Source organism: Quercus lobata, chromosome 5, assembly GCF_001633185.2.
Source record: "Quercus lobata isolate SW786 chromosome 5, ValleyOak3.0 Primary Assembly, whole genome shotgun sequence".
NCBI lineage: Eukaryota > Viridiplantae > Streptophyta > Magnoliopsida > Fagales > Fagaceae > Quercus > Quercus lobata.
Window position 1 is genome coordinate 53898801 of NC_044908.1, and position 19521 is coordinate 53918321.

Genomic DNA, 19521 nt, shown 5'->3' on the forward strand with positions numbered 1-19521 from the left:
TAGTAGGTGACATGGTAGTTTATCATCAAAATAAAAGGAAATTCCAGTTAAAAAAAACATTGGAGATAAGCCACACCTAATTATATTATACTCCATTTTATTACTTAAAGATAATTGTTGCCTAAGAGCATTCATAATAAAGATGCTAAAATAACTTAAAAGTTATTTTAGCATCTCAACCAACAAAAAAGGCCCTGCAGTAAAGTTGCTATACTTAAAATTTGTAGCTATATTTTACATTCACGCTACAGTGAGCTATTATGAATAACAGCCCACTATAGCAAGAAGGTAAACACAAAAATCAAATTTTTAATCACCAATGATCTCTTTTTTTTCCTCAAACTCTTCTCCCTTCTCTCTCCTCTCTCACTTCTCTCTTTTCTCTTCGCGCTCTTCTGTGCCTTTGTTTGTGCTTGGTGGTTCGACGATTGTAGTCAGGTGATTGTGGTTAAGAGGTGAGATCGGATTCGTGGGTCTGATTTGGTGAGGTGAGATTGGATTTGTGGTTGTTGGGTTTTGGTATGGTGGGTGGGTTTTGTTGGTTGTGATATGGGTTTGAACTTTGTGGTGGTCGGATTGGTGGGTGGGTGTGGTGTTGGCATTCTGGGTTGGTGTTATGGGTTCATGGGCATGGTGGTGCGTTTGGTCGTGCTCGATGGTGTGGCCGTGGGTCTCAAGTGCGTTTGGAATGGGTCATAGAGGGTTCATGATGGTTGAGGTTTTGTGGGGTTTTTTTTTTTGCCTCTAGTGGTGGTGGCAAAGACTCATCTTTGCCGGGTTTGGTTGCAGGTTGCTAGGGTTGCTAGATGGTTTTTTTTTTTGGTGGTTTCTGATTTGGATGTGGTTTTTGGTGGTTTGATTTGCAGGGATGTGGTTTTGGGTGATTCCGATTTGTAGGGATATATTATTTAATTGTATTACTTATATTATTTTAATGTGGTGTATGTTAAAATAAAAGTTTTAATGTCTGGTGTAATGTAAAGTGTGTTGTTAAAATAGATAAAGTAAGTTTTTGAGTTGCTAAAAATTAAAATTTTTTAACTCTTTTCCTGTGAATGCTCTAAATGGTGATCTCAAAGTTGCATATTGCAATCTCTCATGTACCTGAAGGTAGATGCGTGAATCCAAATAATAAAGAATTATCTTGTACATGGAAATCAAGAGAAAAAAATAAAATAAAGAAGAATAGTACATGCCTAGGTGCCCTCTATAGATTTTTTTTTTTGGTTGGTAAAACCCTTTATAGATTATGGTACATAGATATTTACAACTTCCATATATAATAAGTCTTCAAATGACAAAGTAGGAAAGAGTGTGACAATTATTTTTTGGGGGTTGGGGAAAAGAACAACAACAACAACGTGACTTGTTTAGAGAATCTCATGAAGGGATACTGTTCAAAGTTTAGTGTCTTCACAAAATTCATATAGATGAGACAAAAAAAGCTCTTTGGAATTTGTCAGTTGTCTTGATATAATCGAGAGATTGATATTTGCTATCATCATTTGAAAACAGGCTTCTTAATTACCACTCATCTTTTTGTGCCATTTATCCACATTCTATCTTTAATTTTTGTGGCTCAAGCTATACTTGGGAAAGGAAATGAAATACTACACCTTTTTTTTTTTTTTGGTTAATAACAAACAAAATCCAAAATTGTTGTGTCCGTTTATTAATGGAACAGGCTTGGGCCCTAGAATGTGGACAAGTGTTTAACATTTACTATGTGTTCACATTTTATTGGGTCTAGTATATGTGGAGGTACATTATGCATTGAGTGCATGCGTGTTCTCTTTCACATAAACATTTAGAGTCCATTTGAAAACAATTTATTGAGCTGAAATTGAAAACTTTTTGTTGAAATTAAAATTTTTTTACTGAAAGTACTATAAATAAATGTAAAAGTTAGTTGAAATAGTACAATAGGACCCATAAATAGTACTAAAAAATGCAGTAGAGCCCATAAATAGTAGCAAAATAAGCTGGATTTAGAATTTAATCCCAAACGCAACCTTAGTGTGCGTTTGGGATGAGCTGAATTTTTCAGCTTATCTTCATTTTCATCTTATTTTTGCTACTATTTATGGGTCCCATTGTACATTTTGATACTATTCACGAGTCTCATTATACTATTTAGTTTTTTTTTAAACATTTTTTCTACACTTTCAGTAAAATATTTTTAGTTTAAGTTAAATAAGCTATTCCAAACAAATACTTAGTGACCTGCTTAAAAAAAAATTGGATACATCCACCTCAATGCATGATATTCGCAATTTTAAAATGTCATATATTTTGCCAATGGCACTAATCAAGCCTTCGTTTTATTTAGTTTTTGCACATTTTTATAATCTTTACCTTTTTCTTGAGCAATATTTTACTTGAGTTTATTTTTTAGTCCAATAAACTGATGAAAATAAACTCTCCCAACCGAGCATGTACCTTATGGATTCATAGAATTGTGATTGTAATATTAATATTTGATGATATCTTATTGATGTGTATGCTTTACTGTCAATGCTACTTTTTCATGGTTTTAAAAAACAAAATGACTCATTGAAAAACAAACAAACAAACAAATTGACCTGCAGTTTGATTGGGTTAATCGAGAATTAATGTCTAGTTTGATCCAATACTAAAAACCAACCAATGTAAAAATTGTTCCAAAATCGATAAAAACCAATGAAAAACAGTCAAGCCCAAGGATCAAAATCAATCAACTCCAAGAATCTAAAATGGTCTTGACCAATTTTATTTTTTTCTGCTTAAAAAAATCACATGCATTATTATTATAATTATTGATAAAAAAAAGAACTAAACTATTTATTTAATTTTAGAATCATAGGCTTGATAAAAGTTAATATATTCATTTAATACTTAAAATACTTGAATGAATGTGCTATTTATAAAGGAAGAATTATAGCATTTTTCCTCGTTATTTCCAAATGAGACTTATAATATATTTTTTTAGTGAATAAACAACTTAGAATACTTTTTTTCCTTCCTAAAAAAAAATAATTTATATATTTTAAAGATCCTCTCTCTCTCTTTTTTATTTTTTTTATTTTTTTAAGGTGAGACTTGCATATATTATTTATGACATCACCATGATCTAACTTCCAGTTGAATTCGATCTAATTTTAAAATCTTAAACCTCTCACTTTTTTTATTCTTTTAACTATTTTTTTCTTATTTATAAAAGAATTGGTTTTTTAGGGGGGGGGGTGGGGGGCGGTAATGGTGGTGGGCATCCAATTATTTCATTTTGAATCGCATCATACTCCTCCAAGTTTACATGGACAATCTTATTATCAATGAATGGTTGATGTAGGTAAATTTAGACACTAATGTATTGTGAGCTCATACAACACTAAATTAAGAGAAAGTATCTTATGACACTATCTTATGCAACACTCCTCTCACGACCGTGCTGACCTATGAGACTCATATATTAGGAGGGGTAGCTATATAAACCGATTTTCAAAATACAATTTCCCACGTTAGTTTGATTAGGTGTGATAAACGTGAGTCCTACTCAAACACAAAAAATCATGAAAATGGTGGCATTTGCGTTAGTTTTTAGTTTTAGGACTTACAACCTGTTTGCTTGTCTTTCAATTTTCAACAATCCTATTATACTTCATATATTATTCAATGCACAAACTCATATGCATAAACGGAAAATTTAAGAATGATTTCACTCAATCATGAAAGTGAAGCATTAAAGACCCACTTCATTTGTTTGCTAGAAAAGTTCCTTTGTCTAATCATCCTAGCTAACTATCGTGCACATGAAAATCATGTTAAACACACACCCACATAGACTTATTATTTTGGTTTTCATTGTCAAAATAAAGATTAGAATCTTCACAAAAAAAGAAAAAAGAAAGATTAGAATGTCTAGCTTCTAGGCATTATGAGGTTGGGCTCTGAGGATAAAATCCAAGCCCAATAAGGTAAACTTAGCCTACTAAGACTAAAGGCTGAAAGCGTGTTTGAACTAAAAAGCCAGGCTTAGTTCACACTCAGGTTTCGCTCAGGCCCGGCCCATATATCCTTCTTTCCCGAATTTCATTTACATCAATTAAACTACAACTCCATAGCGCCGTTTTCAGGGTTTGGATCTTCCTCAAGCTCTTCAGAAGGAAAAAACAAAGAATTTTTATACCCAAAAAAAGGTCAGTTTTTTTTTTTCTCCTTTTTATTTTTTGTATTTGAAGAAATTATATGAATAATCTTGGCAACTAATTCTTTGTTTTATGCTTGGGTTCCCAATATTGTGAACTGAAATTGAACACGCTCACCACCTGTTTGATGAAAGTCCTGAGTGGGTTCTGTTTTGATATAAATCAGTGCTAATAAGAAAATTAAGATTAATTGTTTTTTGTGTCATGTATATGGTGCATTTGTATATGGAAGCTTTTTTTATACATATATAAATTATCCAAAAGGTGTGTTTATGTTTTCATGGGAAAATCACTCAAAACAATTCTCTGTTATCTTGCAGGTTTGCAACTTATTGTTTTGGTGCTTTATTTTTGCTAGAAGTTCCACTCAATCTCTGAAGAGTATGTATTAATGTCAACCATTCACTCCGTGGTTATCCTGTCAGCCTCACTCACAGACAGCCGCACTTACAGACTCACCCTCTCATCTCTCTCTCTCTTTCACAGTTTCTACAAATCTGCATCTTAGGTAAGGGTTTTACAATTTTGCACTTGGGTTTTATTTATTGTTGGGGTGTGGTTTAAAACTTCTAACAATTTTGTTAGTATATAAATATTGTGATTTTTTATTTGCTAGGTTTTTATCATAACTTATTTAAGATATTATTCTAAATATTGTGAATATTTATTTAGTTTTGTTAGTGTAAATATTGTGATTATTTATTTGCTAGGTTTTCATCATAACTTATTTAAGATATTTATTTCGTATTGTTAAGTTTTTATCATGACATTAGAAGGATTTAAAATTTTGTATTGGGTATGAAATGGATGGTATTGCTAGGTTTTTTATCATAACTTATTTGAGAATATATTTTTTTAAAGATTTGAATGGGTTTTGAAAGTCATGTCATTAGAATGATTTAGAATTTGTAATGGGTATGAAATGGATAATGAGTGTTTTTATATGTGATGTGGAATGAGTATATGCAAATTTGCTTGAGGGGTTGGGACATAATGTCATAACCATACTATATGTTATAACCAGGTGTTTTTGGCATTTTATACGTAATGTTTGTACTTTGACTAGATAAAATGTTTTGTTGTTGACATTGAATGAAAGTATTATATTTGTCACTAACATATTACACTTGACTTTAATAGGTTAACAATGACTGTAATTGATATAAATCTGTACTACGGTGGAGAGCTTTGCAATGATGATGAGAATGAGGGATTGCCATTTAAAGGGCGGGGTATCAAGTGCTATTATATTCAGATACATCGTAGGTTGAAGACTTTGAATGATTTGAAGAGGATAATTATGGAAGAACTGCGTGTGAACCCTGTTTTGCATGACATTAAAATTACTTTTCGTTCTCCACATGAAATCCTCCATCAACACATTAATTACAGGTATATGGTGATAGAAGAAGACAAACATGTGAAGATCATGTTTGATAGGATGGAGAAAATGGCCCAAATAAATGCTATTGAGTTGTACATAAGTGCAGAGCCACGTGCAGAAGTTGGCGGTGAAGAAATGCAACAAACAACTACAAATCTACAGTTTATACTCCCAGATGATCGAAGCACCACATTGGGAGGCTATACACCCCCATGTGAAGAGACACCAACACCGATTGAGAAGGAAGGCGGCCATAGATATCAAGATAAATTTTGTAAACCTCGAGATGAATCTTTTACACATTTAGAGGAGGAAGATGAAGAAGATGTTAATCAAAGTGCCAATAATGGTGAAGATCTTGATGGTAGAGATGAGTATGAAGAGACGATTGAGCGAGATGACTTTGACGAAGATGTTGATGACCATGAAATTGCTGTCAATCTTAATGCTGATGATATATTTGATTGTGATGAAAATGATGCTAACGATGATATTGGTGTCCAGCATATTACAAACACTATCCCTGCTTACACACCTCCTGCCCCATCATTCTATGCAAATACTTGGAAAAATATAGTTGATCCTTCAAATATTGAGATACCATTTGCTTCTACTTGGCAAGAGGGGATGAATTTTGGTAAAGGATTGATTTTTGCCAACAAAGAGGCGGTAAAGCGCGCATTAACAATTTACTCTGCTAAGGAAAACAAACAATTTTTAATCAGTAGGTCCACCAAGGTGAAACTGTGTGCGAAATGCGTGGATAAGTCATGCAAATGGTACGTTGGGGCATTCATGAAGCCTAAACTTCATGGACTATGGGTGGTCACAGTTTATGTGGGTCCTCACACTTGTATATCCCTTGGGTTACCAAAAGATGGTAGAATGATTGATTCTAATTTTGTTGCATCAGAACTTCTTCCGATTTTACTCAAGAAACACACTACCACAGTTCATGATCTCAGAACTAACATGAGCATGAAGTTTGGCCATGAGCTTTCTTACTCTAAGGTATGGGATGCAAAACAAAAGGCTATTGCAAAGATATTTGGGGATTGGGAAAAGTCTTACCAAAAGTTGCAAAAGTTGTTATTGGCATACATTGATCAGGACCCGGGTACCCGATTTTTCTATCATACTACACCTGGGAGCGTGGCAGGTACTAGTTTATTGCACTATGTATTTTGGGCTTTCGCTCCATGCATTGATGGATTCAAATATTGCAAGCCTGTGATCAGTATTGATGGGACCCATTTGTATGGTAAATATCAAGGAAAGTTGTTAATTGCAATGACAACTGATGCTAATAACAAGGTATTTCCTCTTGCCTTTGCCGTTGTGGATATTGAATCAGGGTCCAGTTGGGGGTGGTTTTTAGAATGCCTTAGGGAGACGATAGGGGATGTGATACCTGATGAGGGCATTTGCATTATTTCTGACCAACATGAGGGTATCAAAAACGCCATTGCAGCCTGGCCCAGGGATGAAAATGGAAAATTAAGAGTATTTCACCGATATTGCCTTAGACATGTCACTAGTAACTTTAACACACATTTTCAGGACCCGATTCTAAAGTCATTGGCCTTGAAAGCGGGATATGCTATTCAGGAAGCAAAATTCAATAACATAATGGACTCAATTAAGAATGCTGAGATTGAAGCCATTAAGAAGGAGTTGACCATTGGCGTTAATGGAGGCGATCCCAAACCTTATAAGCCACACACATATCTAATGAGTGAGCCTGTGGACATGTGGACCCAGTCACATGATGGTGGAAAACGTTATGGGGCAATGACAACCAATATATCTGAGTGCTTCAATGGGGTTCTAGAAGGTGCACGTGGTTTGCCCATAGCAGCAATGGTTGAGTTCACTTGGTCTAAACTTGTCGCATATTTCCATGATCGGCACAAAGATATTACTCATGATCTCTTGGAGGGTAAGAGGTGGAGTAAATATGCCATGTCCATTTATGACACAAATAAGCTCAAAGCTGCACAACATCATGTGAGGGAATTTGACAATCAGGATGATATATATCAAGTATTTATATCATACAGTGACCATAGCATTGGAGGGGGACACAATTATGAAATTCGGTTAATGGATAGAACATGTGGGTGTGGGGAATGGCAAAACATGAAGATCCCTTGTTCACATGTAATTAAAGTCTGTGAGTTGCTACACATTGATCCGACTAAATATATTGACCCATGCTATAGTTTGGCGAATGCCATTAAAAGCTATTCCTATGGATTTACGGTGCCTAAGTCAGAGTCATTATGGAGGGATGCTGACGGCTTAATGTGGGTGCCTAACCCAGGATTGTTGCGGGACAAAGGTCGACCAGTGAAGTCAAGAATAAGGAATGAGATGGATGGGGTCAAGCGAAAATTGGGAAGCCGGAGGGAGGAGTCGGATTTGAGGGAAAATCAACCCAAACAGAGATGTGGATTGTGTCATGAAGAAGGGCATAATCGTAGAAAATGTCCGGATTCCTGTAGCGCTTCGACAAGTAGTCATGTTCCAAACTAGGTATGTGATGCTTCAATAATGTCCGGATTGTTTAAATTAATTTAGTTGCTTCTGTGTTTAGCTGATATTTACTATTTTGTCTCCTAACGATGTTATTTTATGTTTTTCAGGCATGCGGTGATGTTCTATGACTGGCGTTTTAGTTGTACATTGTATTACTGTTGACTACATTACTTATTAATATTGACTATGTTGTATTAGAAATTTTTTTTTTTATATATTTTTTTAATGTTGAATGTACTTGTAATTTCACTCCTCTCTCCAATGTACTTATTTCAAATTTGTGATAGGAGCAGTAAGATTTATGATGAGAATTAAAATTATGCATTGTTGGATTAGATGGATCTTCCTCAACTTCTTCAGAAGATAAAAATAAGAATTTTTATACCCAAAAAAAGGTTAGTATTTTTTTCCCTCTTTTTATTTTTTGTATTTGAAAAAAATTATATGAATAATCTTGTCAACTAATTCTTTGTTTTATGGTTGGGTTTCCAATATTTTCTTTGTACTGAAATCGAGCGCGCTTACCACCTGTTGATGAAAGTCCTGAATGCGTTCTGTTTTGATATAAATCAATGAAATGAACAGAAAAAAAAAAAAAAAAAATTAAGATTAATTGTTGTGTGTGTCATATATTTGTATAAACTAAAAGATGGTGCATTTGTAACTAATGCGTAGATTTGGTAGAGCTATTGTTGAGAAATTTCACATGTATATGGAAGCCTTTTTTACATATGTATAATATCCAAAAGGTGTGTTTGTGGCTTCTTGGGAAAATCACTCAAAACAATTCTCTGTGGCATTACTTTCTAGGTTCAGAACTCACCCAATTTCTTCTGAAAATGTTCAATTTTTTTTTTTCTTCTTATCTTGTTCTTTAATATTTACTACTTCCAAATCTTGCAAGTATGCAACTTTTAGTGCTTTATTTTGCTAGAAGTTCCATTCAATCTCTGAAAAGAATGTTGGGTTTTGAGAGTATGTATTAATGTCAACCATTCACTCTGTGGTTATCTGGGATTTGTTCTAAAATAGAGGTTGCTTTCTTTTTATTGAATGACTTAATATTCCTTGAGACTTGAATTTTGTTTCTCCGATTGATTCAATATAACCCATATGAGGAATAGCAAGATGTCAGTAGTCATGAATGAGGAATAGGCTAAGCAATTGATTGATTTCCAAGTTCTTTTGTTATGTTCTCATTCCTTGCAAGATTGAAGTGATCCTCTTAGTTATATATATATATATATATATTTTTTTTTTTCTGGGTTTTCCATAACTATGACATTGGTTGTATCATTTAACCTCAATTATTTGTACTCTGAACAAAGGATCTCTCTCAGTAGAACATCTTGAGCAGGGATTGCTGCAATTACTTGGTCAAAAGATGTGATTTTTTTGTTGAAGAAACATATTTGGTACCTATATTTATATGAATTTTATTGCAGTTTCTGCATGTGTCTTCTTTTTCTAGCTTTGTGGGTTTCAGTACTGGTCAATAAATTCATATCAATATATTAGCTACATGATACCTAGTTACTTATCATTTGTTTGATTTTCAAGTTACAGATAGCAAAATTGAATAGATAGCCTCCTTATTGTACAGAAACAACCATCTGTTCAATTCAAAATGAAGGAAGAAGAAGTGAACCAATGCCAGATTAAAGACCGGTACCCAAAATTTAAGTTTGTTTCCATTAAAACCTGAATTCATGAACTTCCCGAATCCTTTATCCAGTACCTCTTGATGATTCTGGTATTTTCCGTTAAAAATAGGAATTACGGTAGCTAGTGCAAAATTGAAATATAATATTTTATTGTCTGTCTTCCCAAATAAATTAAAAAATATTTCCTCTCTCCAGTCTCTCATCTCTCTCGACAAACTCTCTCAACACAGTTGCTCTCTCTCTTTTTGGTAGATGGCGGCATCTTTGAAGATGGAAGGTGATGGCTTGGTGGCCTCGACAATGATGGTCGACATTGGTTGCTGGAATTTGTCGCAATTTTTAGGTGAGTTTGAATTGGTGCTGAATCATTGTTCTTGTGGCTTTGAATCAGTGCTGAATCAGTGTTCTTGTGGCTTTGAATTGGTGTTGAATCACTGGTTGTTGTGGGTTGAATTGTTTTGGTGGTACTGAGGTTCTGGCTCTTCAGTGGTAGCTTGTAGTATTAATTGCTGGGGATTGGGCTTGGTTTCAATGGTGCCTTTGAGTTTCGGTTGCTGGGGTTGGATTTGAGAGTTAGTTTCGGCAGTTGCTGGGGTTGGGTTTGATAGTTGATTTTGGTGGTGCCTTTTAAGTTTTGGTTGCTGGGTTGGGTTTGAGGGTTTGTTTTAGTGGTGCTCTAAGTTTCGGTTCCTGGAGTTGGGTTTGATGGATGGTTTCAGTTGTACTGGAGAGAGAAAGACACAGAGAGGCTGAGAGAGAGAAGAGAGAGATTGGTTGTTGATATATATTCTTTTATTGAATGATTTATCTATAGTATTATTTATGGGGCTTCCCATGTTTGGGATAGATATTTAAGTAGGGACAAAACTGGAGGACAAATTGGTAGAAACACCTCTCTGACTCCCACTTAAAACATGCCTGACAAAATTGTAGCACTCTCTTAGGCAAGTTTGTTAGAATCACCTTACCCACCTTTTCCATGCATCCTATCCTCACACAAATCACCCCAAAATAGAAAACCTCCAAAAAGACTCTGCTCCATCCTCTCTCTCTATCTCTCTCTCTCTGTAATGTTCTGGTAGATATTGAAGAATAGGAGATCACATATAGGAACTGCAAGGGAAAATGGCAAGCAACTGCATGGCCAAAAAAGAAAAGAAAAGAAAAATTACTATTATTCTTTCTCTCTTTTCAATCTTTGTATATGTTGAATTTTGTTTGTTACTGGGTTTCAAACAGCTTTGTTAATAATGTTAATAATGACGCAGCAAAAAATGGGGCTCCCCTAAGAAAGAAGATGAGGATTTGGCAGTTTCCTACCTGACAAGTTTGGTAGGTTACTTTTTAATTTTTGGCTCTTCATTCCATATTCTTTGCATTTTTTTTTAAAATCTTTTTGGTCTTAGATATACCATACTCACTATGACTGTGATTATAATTCTGCTCACAACTGGACATTTGTAATTTTCTAAATTCGTCGTAACACACGTTTTCCTTTTATCAATATACACCATAGGGTGTGCATACATTCATAATTTTTAATTTGTGAAATATTTACAGAATGTATACATACCATTTGCATCATAGGAATGGTTCTTTCCATGCAAATATACACCCACAATTGTTTATATTTCCCCCTTTTTTTTGGTGAAGCTAATGTCTTATTACACCATCCCTTTCTCTCTAGAGACTGAAGAGTTTTTGTTCTGTGAACTGACAGATCACGTTGGTGTTTCTATAGTAGAACATTGTCAAGTTGTGGAGGCAAAGCAGAGCACATAGTAAGGGCTCAAGAGAAATAAAATTCAGCCTCCTCGTCCTATTATGCTTCTCCTTCGGCGGTTATAAAGTCGTGTAAAATGTTCACCAATGTGACTATGTTTATATTCCCTATTTAGGTATATGTTTATTTGGTTTAAATGTGTTCATTTTTTTTCTTTTCAAATTTGGTTATTGTACACCTTTCAAACTGGGTACAAGAGTATCCTTCTTTTCAGCAATCAGCGGTTAATATTTTTTTTATTCTCAAAGAGCTTGAAGTTAATGTGTCAAGGCCTTCACTTAGGTATCATTTTGGTGGGCAGCAAGTGTTTGATGAAAGTTGTGGGTATTGGCACTTTGCAGCAACTGGTTTGTAAAGTTGCAAGTGTGACTTAAGTATTGAGATAAAAGCTTATTTAAAGGTTCATGGTCTTCTTTATTGGATCTTGGGGAGTCTCAATCCATTTTTAACATGCTCTTGCAAGCTTTGTTCTTAATTGTTGGTTTGTCTTTTCTCTTAATATATTGCATTCTGCTTGGGTGGAATTTTGTTTCATTCCTGATTTCTTCGTCTCCATATGTGAATGATTTCTAGTTTTCATTTTTGGCTCAAATGGTTCTGATTAGTGGAAATTATTGTATTTGGTGTGTAATTAGCTTTTGGGATTTTATTGTCAAATTAGACAAATTTATGGTGATTACCTTGGTTGTTCATTTTGAGTTTTTGATGTTAGGATTCATGTGGGTGGGTGCTACAAAGGACTTGAAGTATTTGAGGCCTCAAAGGGTATAGATGTGATGCTAAAGGGAAAATAAGCCTCCTGTTGGTTTCACTGTCAAGATTATGGGTCTACAATCCAACTTCCATATAAATCAGCCAAATATGCCATGAAAGGTTTTAAAAGAGCTTCAAATTCCACATTAACTTTTACTTACAATTGTACTTTCGGTCTATTTTTAATGGTTTTTGAATGAATTATTTTTTTGGTTTAAACTATTGTTTTCATCTTTTTTTAATCATCCTATTGTTTAGCACACTTAAGGTTACAACAAGGTCACAAATTTGGAATTGATACTTAAACCCTTGATAGGACAAAAATTTCTATTGGCTTAAGTAGTTGTATAAGATTATGCATGAGTGAGTGAACCCTGTTCCCACTTCCCATATTTTTCTTTGTGTGTGTTAACCTTTGGTTTGGCTTAGCAATAATGGACTTCAATTTGCTGGTGATATATACAATTTTTAAAAAAGACTTTCATGTCGTTTTAATAGACTTTTTATTTTTAGTTTATCATAATAATAATACACATTGGGGATGTACTCATATTTGGTTTGCAAAGTTGTAGTGGGTTACATTTAACACATTTCTATGTTAATGCTTTTCTAAGAGGGTTGTAGGTGCTCCATTAGATGGGTTAAGCTTTTAGGAGACAAAATGCACTGTTCATGAAGCCCACAACCACTTTATTCAGGAAAAAAATATTAAAAATGGTTTCCATGACACTATTCATACATTTAAAAATTATTTTACTATAATGCTTTCAGTTTTCAATTTTCAGCAAAATAAGCTATATCTAAAAGGACACTAAGTTTGATTTTTGGTATACAAATTCTAAATCTAATTATTTTAGTATTTCTAAAATTAAACAATTAATTATCAAATTAGTAGATACACAAAAAATTAACTAGGCTCTGAGCATGCCAAAACATGCATGCTCAAAAGCTCTTCTGTTTTTTTTTTTGTTTTTTTGTTGGGTAAATGTTAATAACTTGCATCTATTATAATTTGATTATTACATTTTCCAATAACAAAAAACCTAGGGGGTGTAATGAGTGTTGTGTTTGTGGGTGAAATTTTTTTCATCACACCCTAGATATTTTTGTGATTTGAAAATTTAGTAATCCCAAATTATAATTGATGTAAATTATTAACTTTTACCAAAAAGAAAAGAAAAGAAGAGCCTTTGAGCACGTCTGTGTGCGCGTGCTTAGAGGCTAGTATTATTTAATTAGTGGTATATGAAAAAAAAATGAGATGTTGGATGAGTTGTAAAATAGTATGTTAAAATAGGCAAAGTAACTTTTTAAAGGGTAAAATGACAAATTTTAAGAATCTGGATGCTAATGCTCTTATACCAAAAACCTAAGTCGGCAAAGTTGGCTTATGTGCATGTATAGACGTAATGATTTTATTTGATGAAGTTATATAAATTAGATTCACCTTTTTTTTTTTTGGTTAAACTTTATATATAATACATATTATGAAATTGACTATTTTTATTATGAACAAATTGCGAATAATGATTTGAAATCTTATGAACTTAATCATAAACTTAAAAAAATTAATCTTAAGTCTATATAAGTATATCTTTATATAAATATATGTAAATAAAATATATATTAGCCTCATCACACACTACACACGTGCTTAAAGGCTTTTTAAATTTTTTTTTTTAAATTCTCATTTTCTCAATTTGTGTTTTATACGTTTGTCCAGTAAGATTTATGTGTTTGCCAATCACGGAAAATAAACACATAAATGGAATTGAGGGCATTATTTTGGTGGGTGTTTTCATTTTTTGGAGTTAGGTCTCATCACATTTCTCGTTTCATTGGGGATTGACAAGTGTACAAACATTACTAAATAAAAACATAAACCTCGGATGAAATTAATGAATTTTTTTTTTACATTAACCAAAAAAAACCCTTCGAGCTTGTATGTAGCATGTGCGATGAGACTATTTGTATTATTAAAATTTGTATAACGAATATTTTGTTTATGTTATGTTTGGAGCACTACTTCATGCTTAGAGCGCTAGTATTGGGGGGTGTAAACCCCCCCCCCCCCCCCCCCCCCGGTTGCTATTTTTCCTCCTAAACCCTTAAAACCATGCTTCATTTGGGTTTGTAAACCCAAAATGTTTTCACCATTGTTACAGTAAGGTTGCATATACGCAACCTCACTGTTCACATGATGTAAACTTAAAAACTAATATTTTATCAACTCTCCCACTTCACTCTCTCATTTAACTCTCCCTTTTCTTTGTCTTCACTTTTCACCGTGTCTCCCTCTTCTCTCTATTTCACTCTTCTCATCTCTCCTTTTGCTGTCTCTATTTCTCTCTTCTTCGTTTCTCCTTCTTCTCTCTATTCTCTTTAATCTATCTTTTCTTATTTGACACATTTTTGGTTGGATCAAATCAGTGGGGGTTGGGTTTCAAGGGTGGAGATTCGGTGGTTGCTGGGTTGGTTTTGGTGGTGGAGTTGAATCGGTGGGTGGGTTTTGGTGGTGGGTCTCGGTGATAGTGGGTTTTGCTAATGGTGGGTTTTGGTGATGGTGGGTTTCAATGGTGGTTGGATTTCAAGGGTGACGATTTGGTGGTGGAGTTGAATGGGTGGCTGGGTTTTGGTGGCGGGTCACTGTGATGGGTCTCGATGCTAGTGGGTCTCAGTGATGTTGGGTTTCAGTGGTGGGTTGTTTGGTGGTTGGTGTGGGTTGTGGGTTGTGCAAGGATTGTGGGCTTGACAGGGTCTCTATGTCTCATCTCTCTCCCTCTCTGTTATTTTGGCAGTGGTGACGGATTCTAGGTGATGGTGGTGTGCTATGGGGTGGTGGCTGTTGTGGTTAAGGTTTTTTTTTTTTGTTTTTTTTTGTTTTTGTTTTTGTTGCTATGGGGTCTAATTTTGGGATGGGTATTGACTATGGTGGTGGTGGTAGTGGTTAGTTTTGATTGTTGTACTGGTGGTAATTGGTTACTTGATTTTGATATGCTGGTGGTGGCTACTATGAAGAATTGGTGTTTGTGGTTGAGTTTTGGTGGAAGGTGGGTTGTGTGGGTTTACTAGAGAGAGAGACAAAGAGGAAGAGAGAGGAAAGAGAGATAGAAGAGAAGAGAGAGAAACCAATTTTTTTATATTATTTGATGGTGTAGGGTGAGTTGTAAAATGGGTTGGTAAAATAAATAAAGTGGTGTGTGAGGATGCAAAAAAAGTTCTATTTTTTTTTTTTGAGCCGTTTGTAATTTTGCATGGTTTTTTATTTTTTATTTTTATTGAGACAATAAAGTGGCAGTTTCTATAAGAGTGTTTATTGAAAGTTGAAGGTAATAAAAAATTTATAATATCTAGTCCAAAATGCCCTTGGGATTTTTGATTAGTGGCAACTCTAGATTATGGAAGCGAGAGAGGAGCAAACTCTAAATTTTGTATCATTGACTTTTTTTTTTTTTTTTTTTTTTTTTTTTTTTTTTTTTGTGTGTGGAGAGAGTATCATCCTATGGTATCCGCTTTTGATGATAGCTCTTATCATCAAATTAAGACACCAATTGGTTTTTGGTGTAGACGGGGATTGAACTCTAGATCTCTTATTCAACCATCAGAGATTTTACCTGTTGAGCTAATTGGAACCCACTTGTATTATTGGCTCAAGTTGTTTAATAATTGTTCAAATTGAACCCTCTATCATAATTTCCTTCCCTATAAGTAACAAAAAATGGTCATGTGGTGTGCATGTGAGGTGTGACCACTTTACTATAATAAAAAAATAATTATTAAAATAATATGTGCACATCACATGATTATGTAATTAATCAAGTTGAGATGGAGGGATTAATTCGAAAGATTCTTCAACCTTCGAGGGGTCAATAATACAATTTGAGTCAGTTTGGATAAATTGTATTAAAAAAATAGCATTTTTAAAACGAGTATTTTGAAAACACATTTTTTAAAATTACACTTAAGTGTTTGGTAAAACATGTTGCCCTAATATTATTGTTTTGAGCAAATTACAAAAAAGGACCTGACAGGTTGATATTGTAATGATAATAATAAAAGTAATAATATATATTTTTTATTTAATGATGTAATAATAAGAAAACATCCTATAAAAAAAATTTAATAACAACAACAACAACAATAATATGGTTCTATTTAATAGTGTAACTTATTTTTACCTAATTTTTATCTTTCCCAATATCTATCTCCTACTACCACAAGCTTCTCTTTCACTTGTTGAGTAGCCGGACAAAAATCCTCTACACTCAACCACATGGTCCGCATCTAACCTTAGTAATTTCTAAACAAATTCATTCAATTGCATCCAAGCTCCTCCAAATTCATCTTCTTCGCATCACCCACAACTTCATCCCATACCGGAATAATTTTGCTTTCGCTCCAATTTTTGCATACCCAGAATATTCAATTCATGAAAGAAAAGCTAGAGAGAAGAAACTTCAGCAAAGTCGAGCGGAATTGGATAGTGGCAAGGTGTAGAGGAGACAGATGATAGCAAGGTAGTGAACAAGGTATTAGTATTTGTGAGGATATTTTAGGAATTTCAAACTTCAAATGACTATGATAGTTGCATTTTTTAAAAAAGCCACCCACCACTGTGTTTTGCAAACGTGAAATTTTAGAGTTTTAAAAAATGCAATGTCAAACGAATAGCTTCTAGCGTTTTTTTTTTAATTTTTTATTTATATATATATATATATATATATTGTGGGGCCCAATAATTTAAGGGCCAGGCCCAGTTGCTCTTGGAAAATCCGAAGGCCCAATCCGAGGAGAGCTGTGGCCCAAGCTCTACAATACAGAGCACAAAACAGTTTTGGGAGGCAGCCGAGGACAGTTCAGTCCTCGGCAGATCCAGAATCCCACCGGAATAAAGGGGTAAAACTGGTATAGGGACGAATTTGTAAGGAGATCCAAAATATCTTGGGGAAGTTATCCTTACTACCCTTCCAGATAAGACCCAGCACCTGACAGAGCCGTACTCTGCAGCTTTATCAACCATCCCCAACAATTATGGGATTAGACTGATGGGACAAATATCAGTCTTGTAAAGATTGACCCTACACGTGGACGAATGACAATTAACGCAGACGAGTATAAAAGAAGAAAGTAAGTAAATCTAAAGGGGAGTCCCATCCCACCTCCAAAAAAGAAAGACTACATGGGGGAGAACATCTCAACAACACCAGACTTCACTGAAGAAAATCCGTCGTTGGGTAACCGGGGTAAGGCCTCAATGGTCCTCGGATCAACTCCGAGGAGTCCCATCCCATAGGGTGCGACGCCTTAGGGCTAAAATGTTCAAGCCCAACTCCTTTTTTCTACATGAATTCCTCTAAAAACCATGACCGGGTATCGCCCCTTAACCAGCGGCTAGCTTTTCAAGCCCACTCTCTACAAATCATATTGTGAGGGATCTTTCATATGCGAGCCCAACATCATTATTGGGCCGCAATGGAATCGTGTCCTTACAATTGGCGCCGTCTGTGGGAAAGCTTGCGCACTGGCGCAGGTGGCGGTGGAATCAACTCATTGGCAAGCAGAAATTTCTGGGATCTCCTCCGTCTCCGGCGACATATAGTTGTTGCTCCGACGTAAACTTCTGCTAGGGGCTACGCCTCGCAGTGCTAAGGGCGCGGGCGTCTCTAGGGGCTTCCAGCCTCAGGCCAACTTTCCCCGCCCTGGTGTAGGGGCTTGTGTTCGAAAAGTAAAACAAGTAAAAAGATCATAAGTTTTGGACAGAACCAAGGCCTTGCATGGTCCTCGGACTCAAGCCTATGGGGAAACCAAGTACATAAATAGATCATAAGTTTTGGACAGAACCAAGGCCTTGCACGGTCCTCGGACTCAAGCCTATGGGGAAACCAAGTACATAAAAAGATCATAAGTTTTGGACAGAACCAAGGCCTTGCATGGTCCTCGGACTCAAGCCTATGGGGAAACCAAGTACATAAATAGATCATAAGTTTTGGACAGAACCAAGGCCTTGCATGGTCCTCGGACTCAAGCCTATGGGGAAACCAAGTACATAAAAAGATCATAAGTTTTGGACAGAACCAAGGCCTTGCATGGTCCTCGGACTCAAGCCTATGGGGAAACCAAGTACATAAAAAAGATCATAAGTTTTGGACAGAACCAAGGCCTTGCATGGTCCTCGGACTCAAGCCTATGGGGAAACCAAGTACATAAAAAGATCATAAGTTTTGGACAGAACCAAGGCCTTGCATGGTCCTCGGACTCAAGCCTATGGGGAAACCAAGTACATAAAAAGATCATAAGTTTTGGACAGAACCAAGGCCTTGCATGGTCCTCGGACTCAAGCCTATGGGGAAACCAAGTACATAAAAGATCATAAGTTTTGGACAGAACCAAGGCCTTGCATGGTCCTCGGACTCAAGCCTATGGGGAAACCAAGTACATAAAAAGATCATAAGTTTTGGACAGAACCAAGGCCTTGCATGGTCCTCGGACTCAAGCCTATGGGGAAACCAAGTACATAAAAGATCATAAGTTTTGGACAGAACCAAGGCCTTGCATGGTCCTCGGACTCAAGCCTATGGGGAAACCAAGTACATAAAAGATCATAAGTTTTGGACAGAACCAAGGCCTTGCATGGTCCACGGACTCAAGCCTATGGGGAAACCAAGTACATAAAAAGATCATAAGTTTTGGACAGAACCAAGGCCTTGCATGGTCCTCGGACTCAAGCCTATGGGGAAACCAAGTACATAAAAAGATCATAAGTTTTGGACAGAACCAAGGCCTTGCATGGTCCTCGGACTCAAGCCTATGGGGAAACCAAGTACATAAATAGATCATAAGTTTTGGACAGAACCAAGGCCTTGCATGGTCCTCGGACTCAAGCCTATGGGGAAACCAAGTACATAAAATGATCATAAGTTTTGGACAGAACCAAGACCTTGCATGGTCCACGGACTCAAGCCTATGGGGAAACCAAGTACATAAAAAGATCATAAGTTTTGGACAGAACCAAGGCCTTGCATGGTCCTCGGACTCAAACCTATGGGGAAACCAAGTACATAAATAGATCATAAGTTTTGGACAGAACCAAGGCCTTGCATGGTCCTCGGACTCAAGCCTATGGGGAAACCAAGTACATAAAACGATCATAAGTTTTGGACAGAACCAAGGCCTTGCATGGTCCACGGACTCAAGCCTATGGGGAAACCAAGTACA

The 19521-nt window shown here is 35.6% G+C and overlaps 1 protein-coding gene across 6 annotated transcripts; it reads left to right on the top strand.

Annotated features, from left to right (window-relative positions):
* Nucleotides 1-4089: 4089 nt before the first annotated feature.
* Nucleotides 4090-11958, top strand: LOC115991187. 6 transcript variants are annotated; one of them, XM_031114932.1, is made up of 9 exons: nt 4090-4175; nt 4505-4692; nt 5325-8103; nt 8214-8255; nt 8394-8501; nt 9673-9774; nt 10023-10113; nt 11039-11102; nt 11491-11792. In XM_031114932.1, the coding sequence occupies exon 3, from the start codon at nt 5332-5334 to the stop codon at nt 8101-8103; it is 2772 nt and encodes a 923-aa protein (XP_030970792.1). In that variant the 5' UTR covers nt 4090-4175; nt 4505-4692; nt 5325-5331; the 3' UTR covers nt 8214-8255; nt 8394-8501; nt 9673-9774; nt 10023-10113; nt 11039-11102; nt 11491-11792. The 6 variants fall into 6 exon arrangements, with proteins under 6 accessions (XP_030970792.1, XP_030970794.1, XP_030970793.1 ...); XM_031114934.1 differs by having other exon boundaries at nt 8214-8220; XM_031114933.1 differs by having other exon boundaries at nt 8214-8220; nt 8400-8501.
* The last annotated feature ends 7563 nt before the right edge of the window (nt 11959-19521 follow it).

Bases quoted from the DNA above. Each gene is read 5' to 3' on its own strand.
- LOC115991187 (XM_031114931.1), top strand. From the start codon at position 5,332: ATGACTGTAATTGATATAAATCTGTACTACGGTGGAGAGCTTTGCAAT.